The 22,558-nt window shown below is 33.5% G+C and overlaps 3 protein-coding genes across 7 annotated transcripts; all 3 read right to left on the bottom strand.

The window, feature by feature from the left end:
- Positions 1 to 1,146: 1,146 nt before the first annotated feature.
- LOC111801462 (silicon efflux transporter LSI2-like) lies at positions 1,147 to 5,173 on the bottom strand. 5 transcript variants are annotated; one of them, XM_023685469.1, is made up of 4 exons: positions 4,954 to 5,173; positions 2,294 to 3,614; positions 2,027 to 2,216; positions 1,147 to 1,632 (listed from the first exon to the last, which is right to left on the bottom strand). In XM_023685469.1, exons 2-4 carry the CDS (start codon positions 3,488 to 3,490, stop codon positions 1,370 to 1,372), a joined length of 1,650 nt encoding a protein of 549 aa, XP_023541237.1. In that variant the 5' UTR covers positions 3,491 to 3,614; positions 4,954 to 5,173; the 3' UTR covers positions 1,147 to 1,369. The 5 variants fall into 5 exon arrangements, with proteins under 5 accessions (XP_023541237.1, XP_023541238.1, XP_023541235.1 ...); XM_023685470.1 differs by having other exon boundaries at positions 4,962 to 5,173; XM_023685467.1 differs by lacking the exon at positions 4,954 to 5,173 and adding an exon at positions 4,438 to 4,685.
- An 8,835-nt stretch (positions 5,174 to 14,008) lies between these two features.
- Positions 14,009 to 17,219, bottom strand: LOC111802681. The gene is made up of 2 exons (XM_023687138.1): positions 16,891 to 17,219; positions 14,009 to 15,663 (listed from the first exon to the last, which is right to left on the bottom strand). The coding sequence occupies exons 1-2, from the start codon at positions 16,981 to 16,983 to the stop codon at positions 14,263 to 14,265; spliced, it is 1,494 nt and encodes a 497-aa protein (XP_023542906.1). The 5' UTR covers positions 16,984 to 17,219; the 3' UTR covers positions 14,009 to 14,262.
- A 2,741-nt stretch (positions 17,220 to 19,960) lies between these two features.
- On the bottom strand, positions 19,961 to 21,169 carry LOC111802416 (protein SRC2-like). Its single transcript, XM_023686767.1, has one exon. The coding sequence runs from the start codon at positions 21,077 to 21,079 to the stop codon at positions 20,222 to 20,224; it is 858 nt and encodes a 285-aa protein (XP_023542535.1). The 5' UTR covers positions 21,080 to 21,169; the 3' UTR covers positions 19,961 to 20,221.
- Positions 21,170 to 22,558: the final 1,389 nt, after the last annotated feature.

The following is a 22,558-nucleotide window of genomic DNA, read 5'->3' as shown; positions in this document are numbered from 1 at the left end:
TTATAAATATTTCACAATAATTTATCTATATATTATTGGTTAAATTAATAATATAGAGAAGAGATTATTGTAAAAAATATATATATATTTATGTATTACAATCTTATTAAAAAAAAAAAAATTATATCCAATTTTTAAGACTTAGTAAAGCGATCGTATCTAATGTAGTAGATTTTATGATTCGCTGTCGTTTACTGATTTATATTTTTTTAATATAAGGTAGAAAATTTATATGGNTAGTAAGTTTTTTTTTTTTTTTTTTTTTTTGTAAAATTTATTTTTAACTAACCAATAAATTATAAAGAAAAATAATAATAAAAGAAGGGGGGAAATAGAGGGTTAGATGAAGAAATAGGGGAAAATAGAGGGGTCAATTTGGAAGGGGAGCATAAATTAGGGGCACATGGATAATATTTTATGGCTGCAAGAAAGACAGGGGTGTTGTGTTGGAGATGAAAGGTGGCTGATATGTATCCAAGGGAGATGTACAACACTTAATTGAGAAGACTTGTAGGAGTTGGAAATGTACCTTCGCACGTGCGTGTGGGTCCCACTTTTTCCTCTCATATATATATATATATATTATATTTTTAATTAAAGATAATAGAATAATAAAATAGTTTTAATTAGAATGTACCTTGATGTGATAATTTTACATATATTCCACAGAGGATTCTTATAGCTGTTTAAGAAAGCATATTCTTAAAGTAAGAAATGGCCATGTAAGGATATGATCCTTTTTGTTATTTGAGGAAGAAAATCCTCCAATAAAAATGCTGTCTTTTTACGAACATCATTTATGGTCGAGGAATAATGGGACTAGTCTCATTGAAAGGAAACCATATCCTAATTTTCCAATTACGTTAATTTCTATTTAATCATCGTTTCTTTATATGTTTACTCCATAAGGCGTATTGCAGTGCATGCATGACCAGTTTTTTAATTCACCTCCCGTACATTCCTTACAAGGATATAGAAACTTAGAAACTTGGTCAAAGCGCATTCCTTACAAGGCTATAGAAACTTGGTCAAAGTGGACAAGACTCGAGCCGTTACAGTTTTAAACCTACAATTTTGCGCTATTTTGCTTGTGAACTATGATCTCTAATAGTTACGCGCTACCATCTAGAAGATTTTCAGGAAGCATTGAACAAAAAAGGCTATTTATTTATCACTTCATATTCATTTCCCACTCAACCATATTTCGAACATTTGTTTCATTATTTGAATTTGTACAAACTATTTTGAAGGAAACATATTCTATATTAACTTCAAACGAGATCTAACTATTCTACCCTTCATCACAAAAACTTTATTATATAAGAAAAAAAGAACAATAAAGGAAAGCAAGGAAGAACAGAGAAGAACATCATTTGATGAGAACTAAACCAATGCCTGTGATAATTAGAGTCGAGGGAAGTCCAAATTTAAGATGATTCCAGAAGGATAAATTGTAGCTTAGCTGTGGAGTGCGACGAGCCTGTTCGCACACAATCAAGTTGGCAGCTGAGCCTAACAATGAGAGGTTTCCAGCTACAGTACTGATCCAAGCTAAAAGCAGCCATGCCCGTTTTTCTTGAGCTGGGGATATTGCAGCAGCTGATGCGGCAACCCGTGCTCCAAGCAGAAGAACTAACAACAGCATCATGAAAAGGCATTATTAGATGGCATCCTCAGAGATTTTTCTTGAGGGAACATAATCTTTGTGAATAACAGAGATGCTGCCTAACGCTAACAAACGCTAACAGACGAGAAAAATCTTTGCGAATAACGAGATTTTCACGACGACTAACCAGCTCAATCAAACTCGTGAATAACATAACGTTTGCTAATCAAGAAAAAATGATATGGTCATCACTTCTCATTCAAGATCTATCTTAACATACTATTTTGAGCATTTCATATAACCAAACACCAAAAATCCTCCAAATGAGGATCAGGGTTTCTTTGATTACGAGATATAACTAGACAATAGAATTGAAATTCTGGAAAGCAATGAAAAATGGGAGAATAAGTATTTAAATACCTGTAGGAACGTTCGAAGCCAGGTTCGAGAGGTATAGTATGACAAGAGCAAGAACTACGGTCCCAGAGACACGATCAATCTGTGCGTGCGGCTCCATGAAATTCCAAAAAGCATTTGGTAATCCAGTCTTGTTAAAACCATCAACCGTGATAAACATCCCACAAAAAAAGACTAAAAGTGAATAGGAAACCTGTAGAAATACAAAAACTCCATTGAGAAATCATCTATTTACCAAACAAAGATGGACAAAGAAGTAATGGTTCAAACCTTTTCTAGGCATGGCTGAGCATCCTTGAAATCAAGAACCACAAGAGCGAGTGCAGCAGTCACTGCAGTCCACGACATATTCAAGCCCATCAATAAAGCAACCAGCATTCCTATAGTCACAAGATAAACACAACATTTCCATGCCATCCTCCTCCATTTCGTGCTCCAATGTTGCTTTCCTTCCGAGACCTGCAAAGGTAATGGTTCTTTCTGCTTATCCATGGAGTTGAAGCTCTTGGAAGAAAAACCTTCTTCCCTTTTCTGAGGAGGAGGAGATGCATTAGGCACACACTCTTTTGATGCATCAGATATTCTTGCCACCGCCTCCGTCACGGCACCGTGAGACCAGTGAATTTCATTATCTTTCGAACTTACAGAAGTTCTAAGAGTTTCAACATTCGCATTTGAGTTGGGAGGACTCTGTGCGTACATCGAATCCAACCGAGAATCCCATTCCTGAGAGTTGAGGGATGGAATTTGTGAGTGTGACAATCTGGCTGGTGAAAACCTATGAGAATTCACATCTTCATCTGCAACAATTTCTGGGGGAACATCTTCTTCATCCTTTTGGATAGATAACAGTTTCCAATATGAGATAAGAATAATTAAAGCATTTACAACAATACCAACAAGCATAGCTGGGAGTATTCCAATCACAAATTGCCCAAAAGGAATTCCACTCTGAACAGCTATGACCAAGTTTTGGGGGTTGCCAATAGGTGTTGCTGAAGATCCAATATTAGCACTCGACGCAAGAGCAAGAAGGAAGGGACGAGGTGGAAGATTATGTTGCTTTGCAATTTTTAACACAAATTCAGTCAGAACCACGCAAGAGGTGTCATTGGTGAAAAGAGCACTAGAAATTGCAGAAATGAGACACACTCGACATATTAAATCCTTGGCTCCTTTACTCTTCCACGACAGCACCTTACCTAAGTACTTGAACATATCAGCTCTTTCAAGATAAACACTGACTACCATTGTCCCAAACAGAAGACCAAGTATGGGGAGATCAATGGCAGCATACGCTTGATCTGGAGTTAGTACTCGAAATAGGACCATTAGCATTGCCCCTAGCAGAGATCCTGCCGTTCTCCCAATTGGTAGAAATGGGATAGCAGGAAAAACAGCTAATAACCAGAAGATTCCAAAGGCAATTGAGCCCAGGATAACTTTCACAGTATGATCCATGGCCATTTTTGCAACCAGATTCGACTTGAGTGAGCCTCGAACCTGATTGACTGGAAATTACACCGGATATCTTCTAAGCACCAGCGTAGCTCGGTGTCTTGATTCAACTTCTCATAAAATCCCTGTAAACCTGAGAAGAAAATTTAGTTTACATGATTTACTTAACAAAACTCTAACCCAATTGAAAGAACGCAAGGATAGAGGAATAAAGAAAAGTGGCACAAGGAACCTGCTATTGTAGCTTTAAACAGTGACAAAATTTCAGAACACAAACCATCAGGCAAGAATTTATACACAAAATATCTAACTTTCCAAAAGCTAACTCTTAAGAGATAAATGGTGATCGAACCAACTTGTACACATTTCTTCTATATTTTAACTTCGAAAATAAGAAGTCCACTTGCCATGTAACGTTAATTTACATAAAGTTCAGGCAATATATTAAGAATGAATATTAGTCTAATGGCTAACACTTTTAGAATTAGGAGTCACTCAATTATATAGAAAACAATATGGGATCAAACAGTACTTGAAACTCTGCTTTTTCATCCTCTTCTAAACTAGATTACCAACTGGATCATTAGGGTGGTGACATTATTTTCTAGTAATTGCCATGATATTCAAAATCCAAATCCTCCATGAAAGATAGCGGAAGTACAAAATTCATTGGCCAGCAAGAATCGGAGGTGGGATTTGAACCAAATTAGAATGAATTAAGAAAAGTTCAAATAGTTCAGGAAAAGGCAGCTCCAATCTCCCATGGCAGCTCTAAGCTCTCATGGCTTCCAATCCAACCAATACAATACGCCCCACATTGGGAAGTTAACAAATTAAAGTTTAAAAGACAAAAGATTAACAAGGGCCCTACATCATAAGAGGAAAGGGCGTAAAAATGGACTGAAATTGATGAACTACCAATGAAAGCATATCATCAGAAAGTTGAAAAAACTTACGAAAATTTTGTAAGCATCTGGATCCAAAAGAAGAGATCTCAGAGTCTTGCTTTCTGTTCGAAAACGAAGGGGAATCTAATAAAAAGTGGATATAATGAAGGTTCTCACAAGAATTCAGAGGAAAGAAAAAGGCTGGACTTCACACAAAAGTTTCATGGCCACATGGTGAACTCTCAGCTTTAAATAAAACAATGTCTACGTAGAGACAGGTATTTTCGTCAGTCAGCGAATTCATGGCTCCTGTTCAAGTTATCTGGGAATAGGATTCCCAAATCCATTATTAACCTAACTCCTATTATCGATTTTCATCCAAAAAAGAAAAAAGAAAAAGAAAAACAAAGCATTACTGTTTCATTTGATCGATGTGTTTAGCATATTAACCATTCATTTCTTCATTGACCATTAATTGCGAAGAACATGCAATTAGTTCAAACCAATGTTCAAACTGAGATAAGATTCAATAATAATTGAACAAATTTAACCCTGAGATTTAACAATCATCCCTAAACAGTTTACCATTTGACCTTTCAATCTCATTGTGTCCATTTTATCACTGTCCGCCGCGGGCTCCACCATCGATCGCCGGAGGAACCGTCGATCTCTATTCCTCCGTCGTTCTAGGGATCCCGATCTTTCTTTCATGAGTCCTAAGTTCCAATAAAAGTGGGGGCCCCTTTTGAAGGTCCGGGGCCCTAGCCTGGACCAAGTCAACAGGTGCACCTGCAAACGGTAACCCAAGGTTGACAAGCCAAGTGGCAGCGGCAACCGGTGGAGCCGCGGAGGAAGGTCGGTCGTGGCTCTCATGGGACAGCTTGGTGGATGAGTGTTTTTTGTATTTTTGTGAGTGACGTAATTAATCTTATCGCTTTTTTTTTCTTTTTCTTTTTTTAATGTATTTTTCCCTCCTTTTTTGAAAAGTCGCACAAATTATTTGTCCTTATCCATGGATTTTGAGAAAATTAATCTTTTTATCCCAAAATTTAGTATAATTTGGAGTTTATTTTAATTTAGTCCATGTTTTCTTGCTAATTAATTTAATGGATAAGAAATTATGATAAATCATAAATATATATATATATGATGTTTAAAAACTTTTAGATAAATGTATAAAATTTTCCAATATAATAGAAATAAAATTCAATAATATAATATTTTAAAACTTACCAACCGAGTAAAATTAATTTAAAATTCATAAATAAAAATATATGATAATTTTGATAGCATTTAATAATAAAACTTAAAAGCAATCATTTCCAAATTCAATACAAACCCAATAAATGTTAAAGTTGCATGAGTTTATGTACTACACGTAAAATCTTTACTAAATGCGCGGCTGTTGAAATGTCAAGATAAATTTTTATTTTACCTTTTATATATATATATATCCTTCTCATTTAGATTTTCTTTTATATATATATATATATATATATATAGATTTTTGACCTCTTAATCGAAAGTACATACCTTATTAATTGAATTACATTTAAGTTGATAAAGGGTATTTTAAAAATAACAAAAAAAAAAATTTAGAGAAAATAATTAAGGAAGAATTAGTGTGAAAGTCTTAGTCAAAATTATCATAAACCATAAATATATACTGGGAAATGACTCCCTCCCCATTTTGCCAATTTGTTTTAATTATTTTTATTTTTATTTTTCTATTTTTGTTATTATATCCCTTATTTAAAAAAAAAGAAAAGAAAAGAAAAGAAACAAATCTCAAATTTAAATTATGATTTATTCTATAGTTATCCTTAAAATTCTATCTATATATAAATTATGACATTAATTTAATTAATCTTATAAATTCCTTTAAAATATATTGAAAATTTTTCTTAAAACACATGGTAATGAGTACGTTCATCCTTAAAATTATATGATAACTTTTCAATCTCAAGAAGTGGTCGAACTTGTTTCTATAAAAGTTATCAATAATGACAATATGAAAAAATAAAAATAAAAAATAAAAAGTGTTTTAGAATTATTTTATTATTATTTTTGTCAAAAACTATTTAAAATATGGAGATTCATGAGTTATGTTCGAGTAAATTATAATTATCCCTGAAATTTTAAAAATCATATTTTATTTTTTTCAAACAAATTATTAAAAGGGTTTTTTCTTCTTCTTGAAACTAAAATAAATATTTTAAAATTCATGAAATAAAATAAATAAAAAAGTATATAATTTTTTTTTTTTTTTAAGTATATGATAAAAAAAAATAGAAATTAAAAAACTGAGATTTAAACTTTTTTTAGTAATGATTTTTAATTTTATAGTCAAGAATCAGTTTCATACCTTAAAAGACCCAAAAATATACTTAACTAATAAGTAGTTATATTTTGATTGAATATATATTATTAAATATATTATTAATATAAATAAGTTATAAAATGAAAGAAGATTACAATTTGGATTTGTTTTTCTATCATGATAATTTAATGAAAAATAAAATATAAAAAAGGATGGATCCAAAAATATTTGTAAAGTTTGGTTTTAATGAAAATAATGTGACAAATTAAAAGAGGACACATGATAGTCCACATTTAATTGAAGGTTGAAAATCAAACCAAAAAATGCACACCCATAGCATATAGTCAACCAAATTAATTGGTTCAATCTTCTATGTCAAACATGCAGCTAAACTGGCACCCACCACCATCTCAACAATAATTTGACTTACCAACAAATATAACTTTAAAACAAAATTCATCTTTAATTTTAATATTTTAATTCAACTCGACTTATACACCACACAATAATGTTAAATTACTATGGTACGGATACTTATCGTATCTTATCCTTAAACTACGTATCTATAACTTTTATTTTTTAATCTCTATTATTACCACTATTTTTTTTTTTTTCAAGAATTTGCCCTAACTTAATCCACTCACTCGATGTAATCCATTCCCTTTTAGAGATAATTATAAATTTGGGAAATAATTTTATTTTTTATTCATTTATAGCTAAATACAATCATAAATTAGGAAATAATTTTATTTTTTATTCATTTATAACTAAAGCTAATTTGTAAAATAAATACAACTATAAATTTGGAAAATAATTTTATTTTTTATTCATTTATAACTAAACCTAATTGGTAAAATAAATATAATTATAAATTTGAGAAATAATTTTATTTTTTATTCATTTATAACTAAAGCTAATTTGTAAAATAAATATTTGTATTCGGAATGAATTAAAATTATAATTTATTCATTAAAAATTTTAAATTTATTGCTTTCCTAAAACATTAAAGATGACGAAGATGTACATTCTTGGGCGCTCAATATATCTAACAAAATTAAACTCTTAAGATGAAGAAAAAATTTCCTTCGTAACTAAGCAACATCCTAGACCGTCGACGAATAATAGGTACCCCACCTCAGACAGAATTAGTGAATCGTGTAATAAGGCGATTATTTTGTGGGGTTCAAGAGCATTTGAGTTAGCCGTCGACGCCCGATTGCATAACAAGCACAATATACGCTTTTAAAATATATATATATCAAAATGTTTTTTTTTTAATAATAATAATATACAATATCTAAAAGTTGCATACTTTATAGTGTTTAATTATAACTTAATACTAATTTATTTTAACTAATGAGAAATCGAAAAAAGTCAGTTCCTTTACGTGATGTCAATAATGCATTTATATATATATATATATATATTTTAAAAAGATCTTTAAAAAACCAATATCTTTAAAAAATTAATTAAAGTAGTGCATTTTATATAGTTTAAACCAATTTTTGTATAAATACTTTATCAGAATAATAATAACAATAATACAAAAATAAAATAAAAGTACTCCAAACTATTCAGTTTTCTTTTTCTTTTTTCCTTTTAAAATAAATGTGGTTTTGCTATGAGATTTAAAAAATACATTAAAAAAAATTCCGTCCCCCACTTAATGTTTGCAACGACTCTAAAATCATTTAATAACAAAATTAGTATTGCATTTTAGTAAGAGCATAATATATGAACAAACTGATACCACATTCAAATAAAACTATAATGCAACTTAACTGTCAAATTCGAATCTAAATCTAATTATTTTTTTATATTTTAAAAATAACGTTAAATCTTAACCCACTTTCAAATATATATTTAAAGAATTAATTAATAAAATAAAATAGATAATAGATAATTTATTTTTTTTAATTTTACTTTTCATATTTGAGTGATTCACACGTCAATATGCATTAGGAACTTACAAATATAAAATGTTTTCTTGTATATCTTAATTACCACGTGCCAACACAACCAATTTATTGGTAAACAAAATAAATAGTAATTTTCTCTATAATTTAAATAAAAACCCTAGTTTTAAAGATTTACATATCATAATGCACTATGAGACTTAGAAATATAATAATTTATTAACAAATAAACAAGTGGTAATAACATTAAAAAATTGTAGTTTTTTTTCTCTTTTTTTATTTTAGTGAGTGACAGGTCAACGTGCACTAAGAGAGCTTTAATTTGTTAAAAGGGTCGTTGATAAATAAAAGATTAAATTATAGAAGGTACAATATAATTAATTTTAAATTTGCATGTGATATTTTAAAAATTATAATTTAATCTACCTATTTTAGTTTGCTAAAAAAAACTCGAACATCTAATAATTAATTAATAAATGCAGCAAGTAGTAATCATTTAAAAAAAAAAATCACTTTTTTGTGCACTAATTATTGATTATTGATGCAAAATCTTGGATGAAGAGAATGTACTCAAATTAACAATTGAGAAAAATAAGTGGGTGGAAAACAAGAACTGCATGCACGCGTGAGTTTGTCACACACTCTAAATTTGGGTGAATTGAGTTTCTACCGAAAATTATTTGGCTTTCACCGACTTGACTAGAGATGTTTGTTTAACTGGTAAGGTTAGGACCCCACAGGTATCACATCTCTATTTAAACTGAATGTGAGAGAATAAGGAGAGATTTTTGTCTATATATTATATATAATTGAGAAAAATTTTCTTCTTGGATCCCTGTCTCGAGTGAAAATAAATAGAGAATTTACAAGAACGAAAATTGAAATAGGAGTCAAGGATAAGGACGAGGAGGCTTTCTTACCTCATCGACATCTCAATTGATTTGAATTGGCTCGCCACTAAACGGATACAATTTATTGATAGATAAAATAGGTAGCCACTCTCTATTTTTTTATTTAATAATAAATCACATAAATATAAGAACAATCCATAATAGATTTGAAAATATAATAATAAAACCACCTTTTTCCCTTAACCTTTTCCCATATGTACGGAAGAGACTTGCAAATTAAAACAATATTTTAGTCTTAAATATATTTTAAAACTATTCGTCAATTAATTTGAAATTAATTACAAAATTTAATTTTAAATAATTATTAAAATTTTAATGATATTTTAATTTAAATAAAATAATTTTTTCCCTTTAAAACATAGCTATTGATGGGTAAGGCATTAGGCACTAAGAACTTAGAAAATATATTTTTTTTTAAAAGATCATTAAAAAAAATAAAAACAAGCAATAATGGTTAAGGTTAAATACTTTTAAATTTTAATTAGATGCCTTTCCGTCCTTAATTTTTAATATTATTTATTGAGATGAAATTGGAATATTAAAATTTATCTTTTAATTTGTAAGATATATAAAAATGGTGGGGGAGAATTATGGAGTGATATAAAAGGGTTGTTGGTAGGGGTCAATTATGGCATTTAGATGGCATATTCTTCACTTCTTCAACTAGCATAAGAATGTGTTCGCACGTGTAAAGCTATGTTTGGTATGCTTTTTGATGGACTACTTTTCATCCAATATTTTTAATATAAATTATTTTAAATAATGTCGCAAAAGTTATGTATATTGAAATATCCGAATGAAATACTCACTTTCATATTGGATGAAAGTCCCACATCGACTAATTTAGGGAATGGCCATGAATTTATAATCAAGAAGCCCAAAGCAAAACCATGTGAGCTTATGCTCAAAGTGGACAATATCATATCGGAGAGTCGAATCATTAGGGAATGATCATTGTTAGAGTTGAGACAACAGAGGACTCGAATTCAACCCAAATGTCCTTTCACGTTCGGTGAGTTGTTGAGCTTTTTAATCTTATTTGAATCTATAATAATTTTGTATTTTCGTGTTTTTAATAAACTAATCCAATTTTTAAGTAAATTTTATTTATAAATGATTTTAATTAAAATCCATAGTATTTATTTGATTGATAGAAGAATTTATAGATTTTGAAAGTAGTTGGGGGTGATGGTATATAATCAACAACAACAATAATTTTATTGAAATTTAAATAAATACAATAATTAATTTTATAAATTTTAATTTATGTTGTTTAATAATATCCAATTTTAGTTCCAACAACCCATATCAATGTTGTTGAACGTCCATTCTTTTTTTGCTTGTTAGAGTATTTTATTATAGTTAAAGATCGTACGGTATTATAGTTTCCAACTAAAAAATTGTTAATAAGTTAATAAAATATATACATATCCTAAAAATAAAATAAAAATGGGATTACTACTTTTTAAATTAATAATCAATTTGCCATTTCATAACTCAAATTATTAAAATATATGTTATTAAAGATTCAAATCTCCACGTCATAGATTGACTCACCTAAAAAAATTGAACTCAATCGAACTTTGAACTAGTTTTTTCAAAATAATTTTTTTTAATCTTCCCTTTAGCTTCTTATTTTTGAGTTTGAGGACACTGGGCCCGATCTATTAGCAACGAATTTCCCATACATCTCGAGTGTTTGAATCCGAGATAAGAACGAAACATTTCTTATAAGGGTGTAGAAACCTCTTTGTAATAAACGCGTTTTAAAATCGTGAGATTAGCTACTGTAACGACCTAGATCCACTGCTAGCAGATATTGTACTCTTTAAGCTTTCTCTTTCGGGCTTCACCTCAAGGCTTTAAAACGCGTCTGCTAGGGGAAAGTTTCCATATCTTTATAAAGGGTGATTTGTTCTCCTCCACAACTAATTTGGGACATCACAATAGATAAGAGTCTGACACCGGACGATGTGTCAGCTTTCTCGCTATTCCCCGAAGGGGGGTAGACATGAAGCGGTGTGCCAGTAAGGACGCTGGGCCTCAAAGGGGTAGATTTGGAGGCGGTCCCACATCGATTCGAGGAAGGAAAGAGTGCCTGCAAGAACGCTGGGCCCCAAAGGGGGGTGGGATTGTGATGTCTCACGTTGGTTGGGGAGGAGAACAAACCATCATTTATAAGGGTGTGGAAACCTTTCACTACAGACACGTTTTAAAGCTTGAAAGGGAAAGTCCAAAGAGGACAGTATCTGCTAGTAATGGATCTGGGTCGTTACAGCTACGATACCCAACGAACCGAGTCGGATAATATTTGTTAGCAGTGGGCTTATGAGGTTGGACGGTTACAAATGATATCATAGCTAGGCATCGAGCGATATGCCAGTGAGGACGCTGGATACCAAATAAGGTAGATTTTGAGATTTTGAGATGTTGAGAGGGGAACAACCTCTACCCAATAGTAGGCTTGGACTCTTACAACTTATTTGGAGAAACGAATGTCATTTATTCAAACCGTCTCTTTCGTGGTGATTTCGAAATGAAACGTTACAACAGAAGTAGCGTCAAACTTTGGAGCTACAAAGATGGTTCCCATCCATGTGTTGGGGAAGCTATTGTTAGGCACAGGACAAGAAAAATTAAATGAAGAAAAGGCCCACACTGGGTGTGGCTGCAACAGCCAGAGGTCACAATTGACCTATATTCCTCACAGAGGGCCCCTTTTTGAGCTCAATTTTCCACAGTTTCACATTAACCTCATGTTTTTCTTTTCCAAGAGCTATTGATTTTTGTTCCTTCACAAGGAATTCTCTTGCAGTTATGGTTAAGATGGAGCCTTCAAAGCTTTGAAATTGTGTTTGTATTTTAGGCCATGGGCCAAATTTGACTCTCTCATTTTCATACTTATGAACACTGTTTGTTTTTCTAGAGAAAGTTATTGTTTATCATGGCCATAAACTTCGTAACCAAGTCTTCTAGCGATTGTGTTTTGATGGAGACAGTTAGAAAGAAGTGTTTAATTTAGTAGTTTGTAATAATTTAGTCTTTATATTTTAAAATTTGTAACAATTTAAACCCGTTTGGTTGTTCTTAATTAGCTTAATAAAACAACAACCAACTAACACTTTGACTTCACTTGGCCCGAGCAACCACTGGAGTGATCTACACATATGAATTAATGGAGACCTCTATCAAGCTTCATGTATCAGTATGGAAGAAAGAACGAGTTAGAGAAAAGCTTTACAAATGGTGTTAATGAACAAGATTTCAAAGACCTAGAAATGAATAGGGGTGAGCATAGAATCTGAAATATTGCTAAAATTAGTCGAAATCAATCGACATTGACCCTAACCGTGAGCCTCCATCGATCTCTAGCTCTCGCCCCTCTATTTACTATGGCTAGAGATGTTCTTATGATATAGGTTAGTGAGAAAGAAAATGAAAATTGTTTGAAAGACATATTAGTCTATTTTCACTACAAAATATTAAATAACTATGGATTCTCTTTTGAAATAATGCCAAAAAAAAAATATTTTTTCTCACTGTTGGACTGTTGAAAAGAATTTGAAGAATTGAAATATTAACAATTTTGTTTTTCATTTTTTTAATTCTAATTTTATTNTTTTTTTTTTTTTTTTTTTTTTTTTTTTTTTTTTTTTTTTTTTTTTTTTTTTTTTTTTTTTTGAAGATCTTGGAAAAAATGTGAGGGTGTTTTATTTATTTTCCAATTATGTTATCATCTCATAATTTGAATTTTATATTATGGATACAAATATGCGTCAATTTGGAAATTATGTGATTGAAAACTTTAGATTAAACTATTATTATTTGTTTTTCAACGATAATCATGAAATAAATATATTATTATTTGTCATTTAATATTAGTTTTCGCTTATTGTTTAAAAATATATGTTTAAAGAAATAAATGAAGCAAAGGGAAATGGTAGGTTTTAAAACATGGAATTTTATAAGTTTTAAAGAATGGGAGTTGGTTTGGTGCCAAAACTGGTCTACCCAATTGATACCCAATTGACCTGATCCATTTTGGGCCGACCTACCAATAATTTCACATTTCTAGTTAGGGTCGGATAATTGAATGCCTACGTAAAGCTTAGTTTTGAGATTAACGAATTTATGGTCTACATGTTTGGTAGATAAGAAAGCTCGGTCCTTTACAATTTCATAAAATTGTAAAGTAAGATTAAATATTCTATCTTGTCTGAGTTAAACAATATATATCTATAACCTAAAGACTTTAGGGTTGATCCAAATTGATTCGAGGATGTCGTGGTCTAGAGATTAGTAGGAGAATCTGCAATTCTATGGTGTTTAGACTAAATACTAAAGTTTAGAAATTAAATAATCACTTGCATTAAATTGAGTTGGAACTCTAAAATTAAGATACATAATAAACCAAAATATCCATATTGGAATCAAAAGAGAAATGAAGTTTTTACACTTAGTTGCAGAGGAATAAGCTAAGAATCACCAGAGAGTTTTGAAGAAGGGAAGTTTCATTGTTGGGGAAGAATGAAATTTCATATTATTTTACAAGACAACAAAGAATAAAAGGCTTCTATGAATCATCTACTTGTTGCAGTATGATAAAGAATGCTCCTTCAGTACCCACATTAGTTATCCCTAATAACACTACCTCTTCTTTCTGCTGTCTATTGGAAAACATTCTTTTCCTAAAACTTCAATTTCCAAAGGAAGATTACATTCAAATGTACATTCAAAAGATCTTAACTCAGCTGACCCCAGATTGCAAGATTGGGAAGAAAGTCCAGTTGTTGCCTGGACTACTGGCTTCCTTCACACCCACCTTTTCGTTCGCCCACCACTCTGCACCAACCGAGGCTGTATTCTGCATTTCTCCTTTTGTTCGGTCGAAGTTGAACTCTTTGAACGAACCGAGAGTTACAGCTCGTTGATTTTGGTAGCATCGATTGTCCTCTCCTGCAGCTTTTTCAGGTGCTGTGGAAGAAGTCGTCTTGATGTCAAAGAACTCATAAGTTTCAGCTTCTCTTGATGATGATTCTTTGTTTTCATTTTGATGGCACTTTGGAGACGACTCTGATTCGGTTCTAATGGATGTCATTGACTTAATTGCAAGACAACGTGCAACATCTTCGCCTGTTAACTCAAATGACACCCTATGATTTGTCACATCATTTGGACATCCACTTCCTGAGTTGGCAAGGGAAGCCACCTCAGATATTTGGTTGTCCAACAATAGACCATCTTGCAAGGCATGCCCCAAACCGTCAGGCGTCAAGGTTCCAGAGCCCAATCTTGAATCTTGTCTCATGCCATTTGGGGTCACAGATCCAGATCCTAATCTCGAACATCCCATACCATCAGGGGTCAAAGTTCCCGAACCTAACCTAGAACCTAAACCAGTACCATCCGGCGTTAAAGATCCAGAACCCATTCTCGAGATCCATTTGCGAGTTGTAAAATGTTCAAGACCCAACAGCTTGGGAGCATCAGCCATGCGAAACTCAAGAATGGGGTGCTTATCAGGGAAAGGAGAAGATGTACCAGAGTTTGAAATTACTGATCCAGGTGATATAAGATAGGCACCGGGGCTACCTGGATAGGGTTGATAAGGCTGGAAATCACAATGGGATAGTGCAAACTTGTGGTTAGTCCCAAAACTTCTATTAGTATGGCTTAGAGAAGATGTCAGCAATTTAGCAAATGGCACTTCAGGAGAGGAGGGTGTGGTCAATTGCACAGACTCAGGAGGAGGAGTATAAGGAGCAGTTGATGGTTCAGTGGTGAAGGCAGAAAAAACTGGAGGCGAGACCAACTGGGTCTCATATGTATAAGGGCCTATTGCAAAAATGGATGCAGGTCCATTTGGGGAGTAGCTATTGACTGAAAGGGCAGTTAAAGAGAGTAATCCAGCGGGAGATTGACTATGTGATGGAGGTTCGGACTGGAGGAAAGATGCAGGAGAAGACGGAGGGGCAATGAAAGGTAATACCATTGTGGTTGAAGGTGGTCGGTGTTCAACAGCAGCAGCAACAGCTCCTGGTACCACAGGTTCCGGAACAAGTACAGCATTACTAATACGCTTACTGTTTTTCTGTGAACCGATTCCAAAACACCAGTACAGACTCCAGCAGCTACCCCATCTTCGTTTCTGTACTCAGATAACAAAAGAACATAAATCAAAAGACCAACAGAGCAGTACTAAGAACAATTGTTGAGAAATCTAAGATCTTCGGCTGTTATAGACCTTACTAGTATAAGCTCATATTCATCAACGGTTGAGTGTTAACAAAACAGTATACTACTTTCTCACCTCCTCGTGTCAGGCAACATAGCATAAGAATGAAAGGAAGAGAGCGAAAAAAACCACTCCATCCAATGGCCACAAAAATCAAATTAACCGAACATTTATGTTTCTGGGGCAAATTGATAAATAATTCACGTTGTGTTGGTAACCAAACAAACCAAACTGGTTCCAGAAAAGCTCTGCATAAAGAGACGTCTCAGTTATGAGCCATTCATTCAGGTAGATGATCTGAGGTCTATGAAAAGTGTTCTTCATTCTTAAGCTTAAAACTAAAGATTTTGACGGTTAATTGCTCCAAGATAAGAAGCGGTATGATAGCTCAATAACCGCACCTTCAGGAGCTTAGAATCTTCCTTTAAACAGATGCAAATTTTTGTCTGTCCACATTAAAAGAAATCTCAGCCTAGGCCAAACTCAACCTTAATAGAAAAAACTGAAGCCTAGAAGAGCCGAATTAATTGATACACTGTATACAGCTGCAAGATCCATTATAGAAAAACAACTAACTCGAGAAATCTAGTGAAGTACATAAGATCGCTAATTAAATTGATAGAAGTTCCACGATATTGACAATCTTACACCGAATGAATCAATGTTCTGAAGGAATTTATTGCACAGAAACTAGCATTTCGAGCTTGTAATTAACTACCGAACAACCTCATGTTCTCATTCCTTTCTGTTTCGAAACAAATTAAAAGTAACTTTTCAAGTTGCCTTATCCTCAACTTTCAGCGGTCAGACTAATTAAGCAACAAATTTTCGGGAATTTAACCTCCAACATCTTCATCCAAAGAAAAAAAAAAAGCAACACAGTAATAAAAACCAGCAACCGAAGCAGAGAACCCCAAATCAAAATCTTAGAATCAAGAAATAAAGGAAAGCGTAACCAACACGGTTTTCTCAAATCAGAGAAAATCAATCAGGTCATCAACTTTTATGAGATTTTCCCCATCCAAACACAAAATAGCAAACCAACGCCGAGATCAAAGACTTAATCCTCAATCAAATTATCGCACTATTCTCAGTTTCAAAGTAAAATCAGACAACAGAATAAAGAAAAAAGCCACCTACCGAAGGCGTCGGAGGCTGAACACGAGCCTCAGCGGAGATGATCGCAGTAGCAGCAGCATTAACCGTATCCACGCTGTTGTTCATACTTCCCATCTCCACCTTCCGCCAATCCAGATAGCTCTACCGCCGGACTCTTCAACAAGTTCGCCGTGTTTTCTGACCAACCTACCGCCGCTAACTCCCCGGCAAAATCAATTACTCGCCAGTGAGATCAGAGTTGACAGCCAAAAAAAGAAACATAAACGACTTTCGGATTTGATCTAAGAAATGAAAAACTCGGGGCCAAGGAAGAGAGGGATCGTATTTTCTCATTTTATATATTTCCAATTATTTATATAATAAAAATAATAACCTAAATAAAAAATAATAAAAAAATATATAAAATCTGGAGTCTGGTTGTCTCTAAAGTCGAGTTGGGTGCCTCGTCCGGCATTTATCCTCTGATTTCCGCAATTTTTAGTAATCATTTAGAACCGATAATCCAATGGGACCCACTTCAAAAATTCATAATCTTAAATTATAATATTAATGGCAACGCCCATGATGACTCCATAATTACTATTATTTTCATTATAAAAAAAAACACAAATTTATAAAAAAAAAAATTACTTTTACTGTGGTTTTAGAAAGTAAATTTCCAAATAATCGTCCTTCCATTTCATAGGTATGGACAAAAATATAGTTATTTTAACTTTTAAGTTACCTGGTTAACCTGTCTGTTGGTAAACTGTCTCCATAAATTACCTTTATTTTTTTTTAAATCTAAGATATTTCAAAAATTATTTCCAAAGCCCCAATCAACTTTGTTTTGCCATAAAACTCCCTAGAATTCCAATGGAATTTCATTTCGAGAATGAGGGTATATTTGTAATTTCACGAATTTTGGATTATTTCAAAATATTCATAATTTATAGCACACTCTTGCATAATTATTTGTTGACCCGCGTATTTTTTAATACGATGAAATTTAATTAATTTATGAAAATCCACCTCGGAAATTAGAAGTTAATAATAAGCCCCCTTGAAGAGATGCCCTTGAACTTAGATGAAATTACGAAATTAGCCCCAGGGAAATAACTGCAAAAGGGTGGACTTTAAATGCCTGTCTCCAACAACAAAAGGAGGTGCGTGAGATACTCGTGAGCTCCTTGTGCTCTCATTTATGCAATCGCTACACCCCGGCACGTGACCCATGTGACTGTCATTCTGTGGGCCATCAGATCTCCACCGATCTAATTTAAGATGCCTCATCAAAACAATTATAGCCGTTAAAATATGCAATAAAATATTTCTATAATTTTTAACAAATATTTAATATTTTTTAAATGTTGAGCAATTTAAAAAATAATGGTGATGATGACACGAGTAGTGGAGGTGACGTAATTCGAATCAATGAGAGGGGCAAGCAACGTAAATATAAGCAAGTAAAAGGGTGATTTATTAAGTAAATAAAAGTAATTTTTTAATGGAAATAGAAGCATAATCCCTATTCCTCGCGCAAGTTGTGCACGTGCGCAGATCCACTTGGTTTCAGATTATGGATTTGGGTGTCAAAAAAAGTGACTTTTTTGCCCCTTTATTTCTCTCTCTCTAGATTAAGCTTGCACGAATGGTTCCCTCGTAGCCATTATCCTATTGCTTTCTGATGATGATATCTCAACCTCTTCCTTGGCCTCANAGCCCCCCTTCTGAAATTATATGCTTTTACAGCAGCGACTTGAAGAACAAGTTCTCTCACTCATAAGAGGCTTTTTTATTTTATTTATTTATTTATTTATTTTATTTATTTATTTTTGCCTTTTGATTGACAGCTAACTTTTTAACTTCTTTTTTATTACTTTCATCTAAATTATTATTATTATTTTTGGTGTTTTCCTTTTATTTTCTCCAGCACCTTGTTGCTTGAGAGGTAAAATGTTTCACTTTTTAATATCAATAAACACCCCCTTTGCATTTGAATTTTAGTGCCTATGCCCTAGCCTTTTTATATATATCAAGTCGTTAAAGCATATGATAAGGTCAATCAGTTTGGTCGGCAAGGAATTGTATATAACCTTCTACATATAAAACGTGCGTACGATGAGTTCATTTGTAATGTAGCTATAAATGGGCCGAGACCCATCTTCATTTTTTTAGGTGGGTTCGTGCATGTGTGGATTCATTTATAACCTAGCCACAAATGGGCCTCGACCCAAGCTCTTTTTTGTGCATGTATCTAAAGTATTCGTATATCTAACTTAATAACATTGACATACTCAAGCTAGTTTTGCAAAGTGTCGTGACGATTTTTCTAGTATCATGATGTTGTACTTGTAATTACTTTATAAACTGAATAGACTAATTGGTTAGCAAATAATAAGAATAACCATAGTGATAGAGACTAACATATGTAAAAGAATGATTTGACCTTCACTTTCTGTTACTTTTACAAACAAATAAAATAGAATATTAATGAGCATTTAAAAATATATTTTTAATCATTTATGTAGAAATAAAGGAGAAAAATTAAAAGGAATAATTTTATTAAAAAAATATATATTCGTTTATAAAAAGAATATATTCCCATTCATTTCCTCAATGGATTTTGTCTAAAAAGTTGGAAAAGGATGAGCACATAAATAATAAAAAAATAACAAAAGTAGAGAATTATTCCACCTTTAGGGCTTTCCCAAGGTTTACACGTGTGGTCAGTTAAAAATAAATAATAAAAAGTAACATGGAAAAAAAAAAAAAAAAAAAACTAGTCGTGGGGCCCACCAAGAGAGTGGAACTGTTTGGATATTTTCCTCAAAACTGACCCCTTTTATGGGGTGGCTGAGTGTATTTTTGGCCCCACAATGCAAAACCTAAACCAGCATACCACATGTTTGAGTTATAACATTTAAAAGTGACATATATATATATATATATATATATATATATATATATATATGTATTACATTATTTTATATTATATGCTTTTTTCAGAAAAGATAATACTGTGATTATTAAAAATGAAAAATATTTCTAAGTAAATGTTTTTGAAATTATTTATATTTAAATAAAAAAAGCAAAGGTATAAAAAAAACTATAGCCTGAGAACATTATTGTAATTCGATTAAACATGTAAAGTTAATTATCTGTGTTTTAGAAAATTACATATTTTTGTCATTTTGAAAATTATTATTATGGACCAAGATTACATGAGCAACACGCATCCCAAATGGGCCCAACAAAGAGTGGCCTGTTGTAGACATAAGCACATAAGTCCATTGGGCCCCAAACAAGCATACCCGAAATTCCAACAAACAAACATGCTTTGACCCGACCCGTAACCGACCGCTTTTCTCTCCTAGAAATCATCGTCGCCGTACCCAAGATCATCCTCCACCCTCTCCGCCGCGTCCTCGGCGATCTTGTCCTCCAAGTATTCCACGCCTTCTCCCAAGGCCAATCCACCTAAGACTCCGGCCGCGGCACCGATAGCCAATCCGGTCCCCATCCCGTACTTGCTCTTCTTCTCCTCTGGATGCCCGTAAACCTGATCGCCATACGCTGGCTGCCCGTAACTCGGCTGCCCGTACGAAGGCTGCCCGTAATTCGATTGGCCATACGGCGCCGGTGCATTATACCCGCCATAGGGGTATCCGGACGGTGGGGCCGTCGAATAGTAAGGATCGTGAGGAGCAGAGTACGGAGCGGCATAGGGCTGCGGCGGTGGCGGAGCAGAAAAATCCCTGTTCGTACCTGGCGGTGGGACCCCATACGGCGGCGCGTAGTAAGAATCGGAGGGTCGGTAACGTGGTTCTCGAACCGTTACTTTAACTTCGACCTTCCCTTGTGGCCTGCCGGATGGCCGTTTCAATTGGAGAGTCCGCTGAGATCGTTCACCGAGGCCAACATCGTCGACGACCTCAGAGAGGTGAAGCTTGGCGGAGCCGATTAGCGGCTTGGTGTCTTCGTCACCGGAGACGACGTGGACCACGTCGATGTACAACGTAGAGTCTTCAATCGGCGATGAGAATGGAATGACTAGCGTTTCGTCCCAGTACGGCGACGTGTCGCCTTCGGCATCGACCTTCGTCGACGATTTACTCTTCGGATCAATCCAAACGACGGCGTACGGTTTCAGGCCACCGTAACGCCAATTGATGTTCTTAAGATCTTTAGCGGACAGGATTTTCACTTCCACTTCGTAGCGAGAGGCCATCGCTGGTGCCGCGGCCGGAAAATGCCGTTCAACGATTAATTGAGAGAAGAGAATCGGATCCTAACGCGTTGCTTCTGGCAAAGACGTTGCTTCAGAGATTTATAGGGGACACGTAGCCGCTGGACCATGCTGTTACAAAAACTGCCCGTACTTTTATAACTTAATCACGAAAATGCCATGAATGACATGTGGCATGTAGTTAATTCAAAATGACGTTATTCTCCTTTTAGGTATGGAGGCTTCCTGTTCTGGACAAGGGCAATTCTGGGAAGGCAAACAGTTGGGCAAGATGCACGAGGGAAGGCATTCGCTTAATTTCTAAGCAAGCTGACGTCATGGTGGGACCCTTATTAGTAGCTTCTTCTCATCCCTCTTCGTTGTCTAATTCGATGCTGTTCATTATTCTATTTGTTGGTATTCACTATTTTTCATTTTGTCATGTATAAACAAGAGGGTATTATAGTAATTTAAAGAAGAAGCAAAATCAAAGTGTAGATTTTATAATTCAAAAAGAAAAAAAGAAAAAAAGGATGGAGTGGGGCCCACGCGGGATGGACGCGAACGCGAATTTGGAAAATGGACGCGGACACGAAATTGTGCCAATCGTAGCCTTGAATTCAATCTAGAATACCGAATGTGTCCCTTTCAAAGCATGCATGCTTTTACTTTTTAGTTTCTTCCCTCTACTTCTTGTCACCAAAGGAGAAAAAGATCTTACGTGTTGGACTATAAATCCTATGAATTATAATTAATTAAAATAGCGTTTACGAGTTTAATATACGATCTGAGCTTGTAGAGTTGCGAACCGCTCAGCTAATTCCTTTCCTCTCCTCCTTCGGCTCGAATAGGCTAACTCGATGAAATTCCCAATATCAGTGGAACCAAGTTGGATCTATTGTCTATAGATATTCAAATAAAAATTTGGAGGCAATGAAAATCACGAATCACTCCACCAATTACTCGTATTCTTTAAGGTCAATATTGGTTATATCTCTTTTTTTCGTACTATCAATATTTATTTGCTTTATAAATTTTTTATTTTGCATCAAAACCTAATCCTCAAAATATGTATAATAAATAAGTCATTAATAATTAACTCTGGATTATTTTTAGAGGAGACTTAGATGAATATTAAATGAATGAATGTATTTCCTACCGATTAAAATAAATAGTTCTCGTATTAAATTATTTGTACTTTTAGTCGAACTTTGTTAATTTGATGTAGAGAATATGCCATGCTTCAAAAAATTTAATAATAATGAGAATGAGAATATAACCAAACTTTACCTTTGCAGAAGATATATTATTCTCCTAAATAATTAAGAATCAATGTCCTATATAGGAATCATGGAAATAATTTAGAATATTCTCATTCACAATTATAAATAAAATAAAAAAGAGACATTAAAGACTTCCATAATCATGAAATAAGAGGTGGTTGGAGACTACCCAAACTATTAGGTAGGGAATTAGAATTAA

This window comes from Cucurbita pepo, chromosome LG09 (assembly GCF_002806865.2).
Source record: "Cucurbita pepo subsp. pepo cultivar mu-cu-16 chromosome LG09, ASM280686v2, whole genome shotgun sequence".
Classification (NCBI taxonomy): domain Eukaryota; kingdom Viridiplantae; phylum Streptophyta; class Magnoliopsida; order Cucurbitales; family Cucurbitaceae; genus Cucurbita; species Cucurbita pepo.
This window is presented reverse-complemented; position numbering and strand designations above follow the sequence as displayed.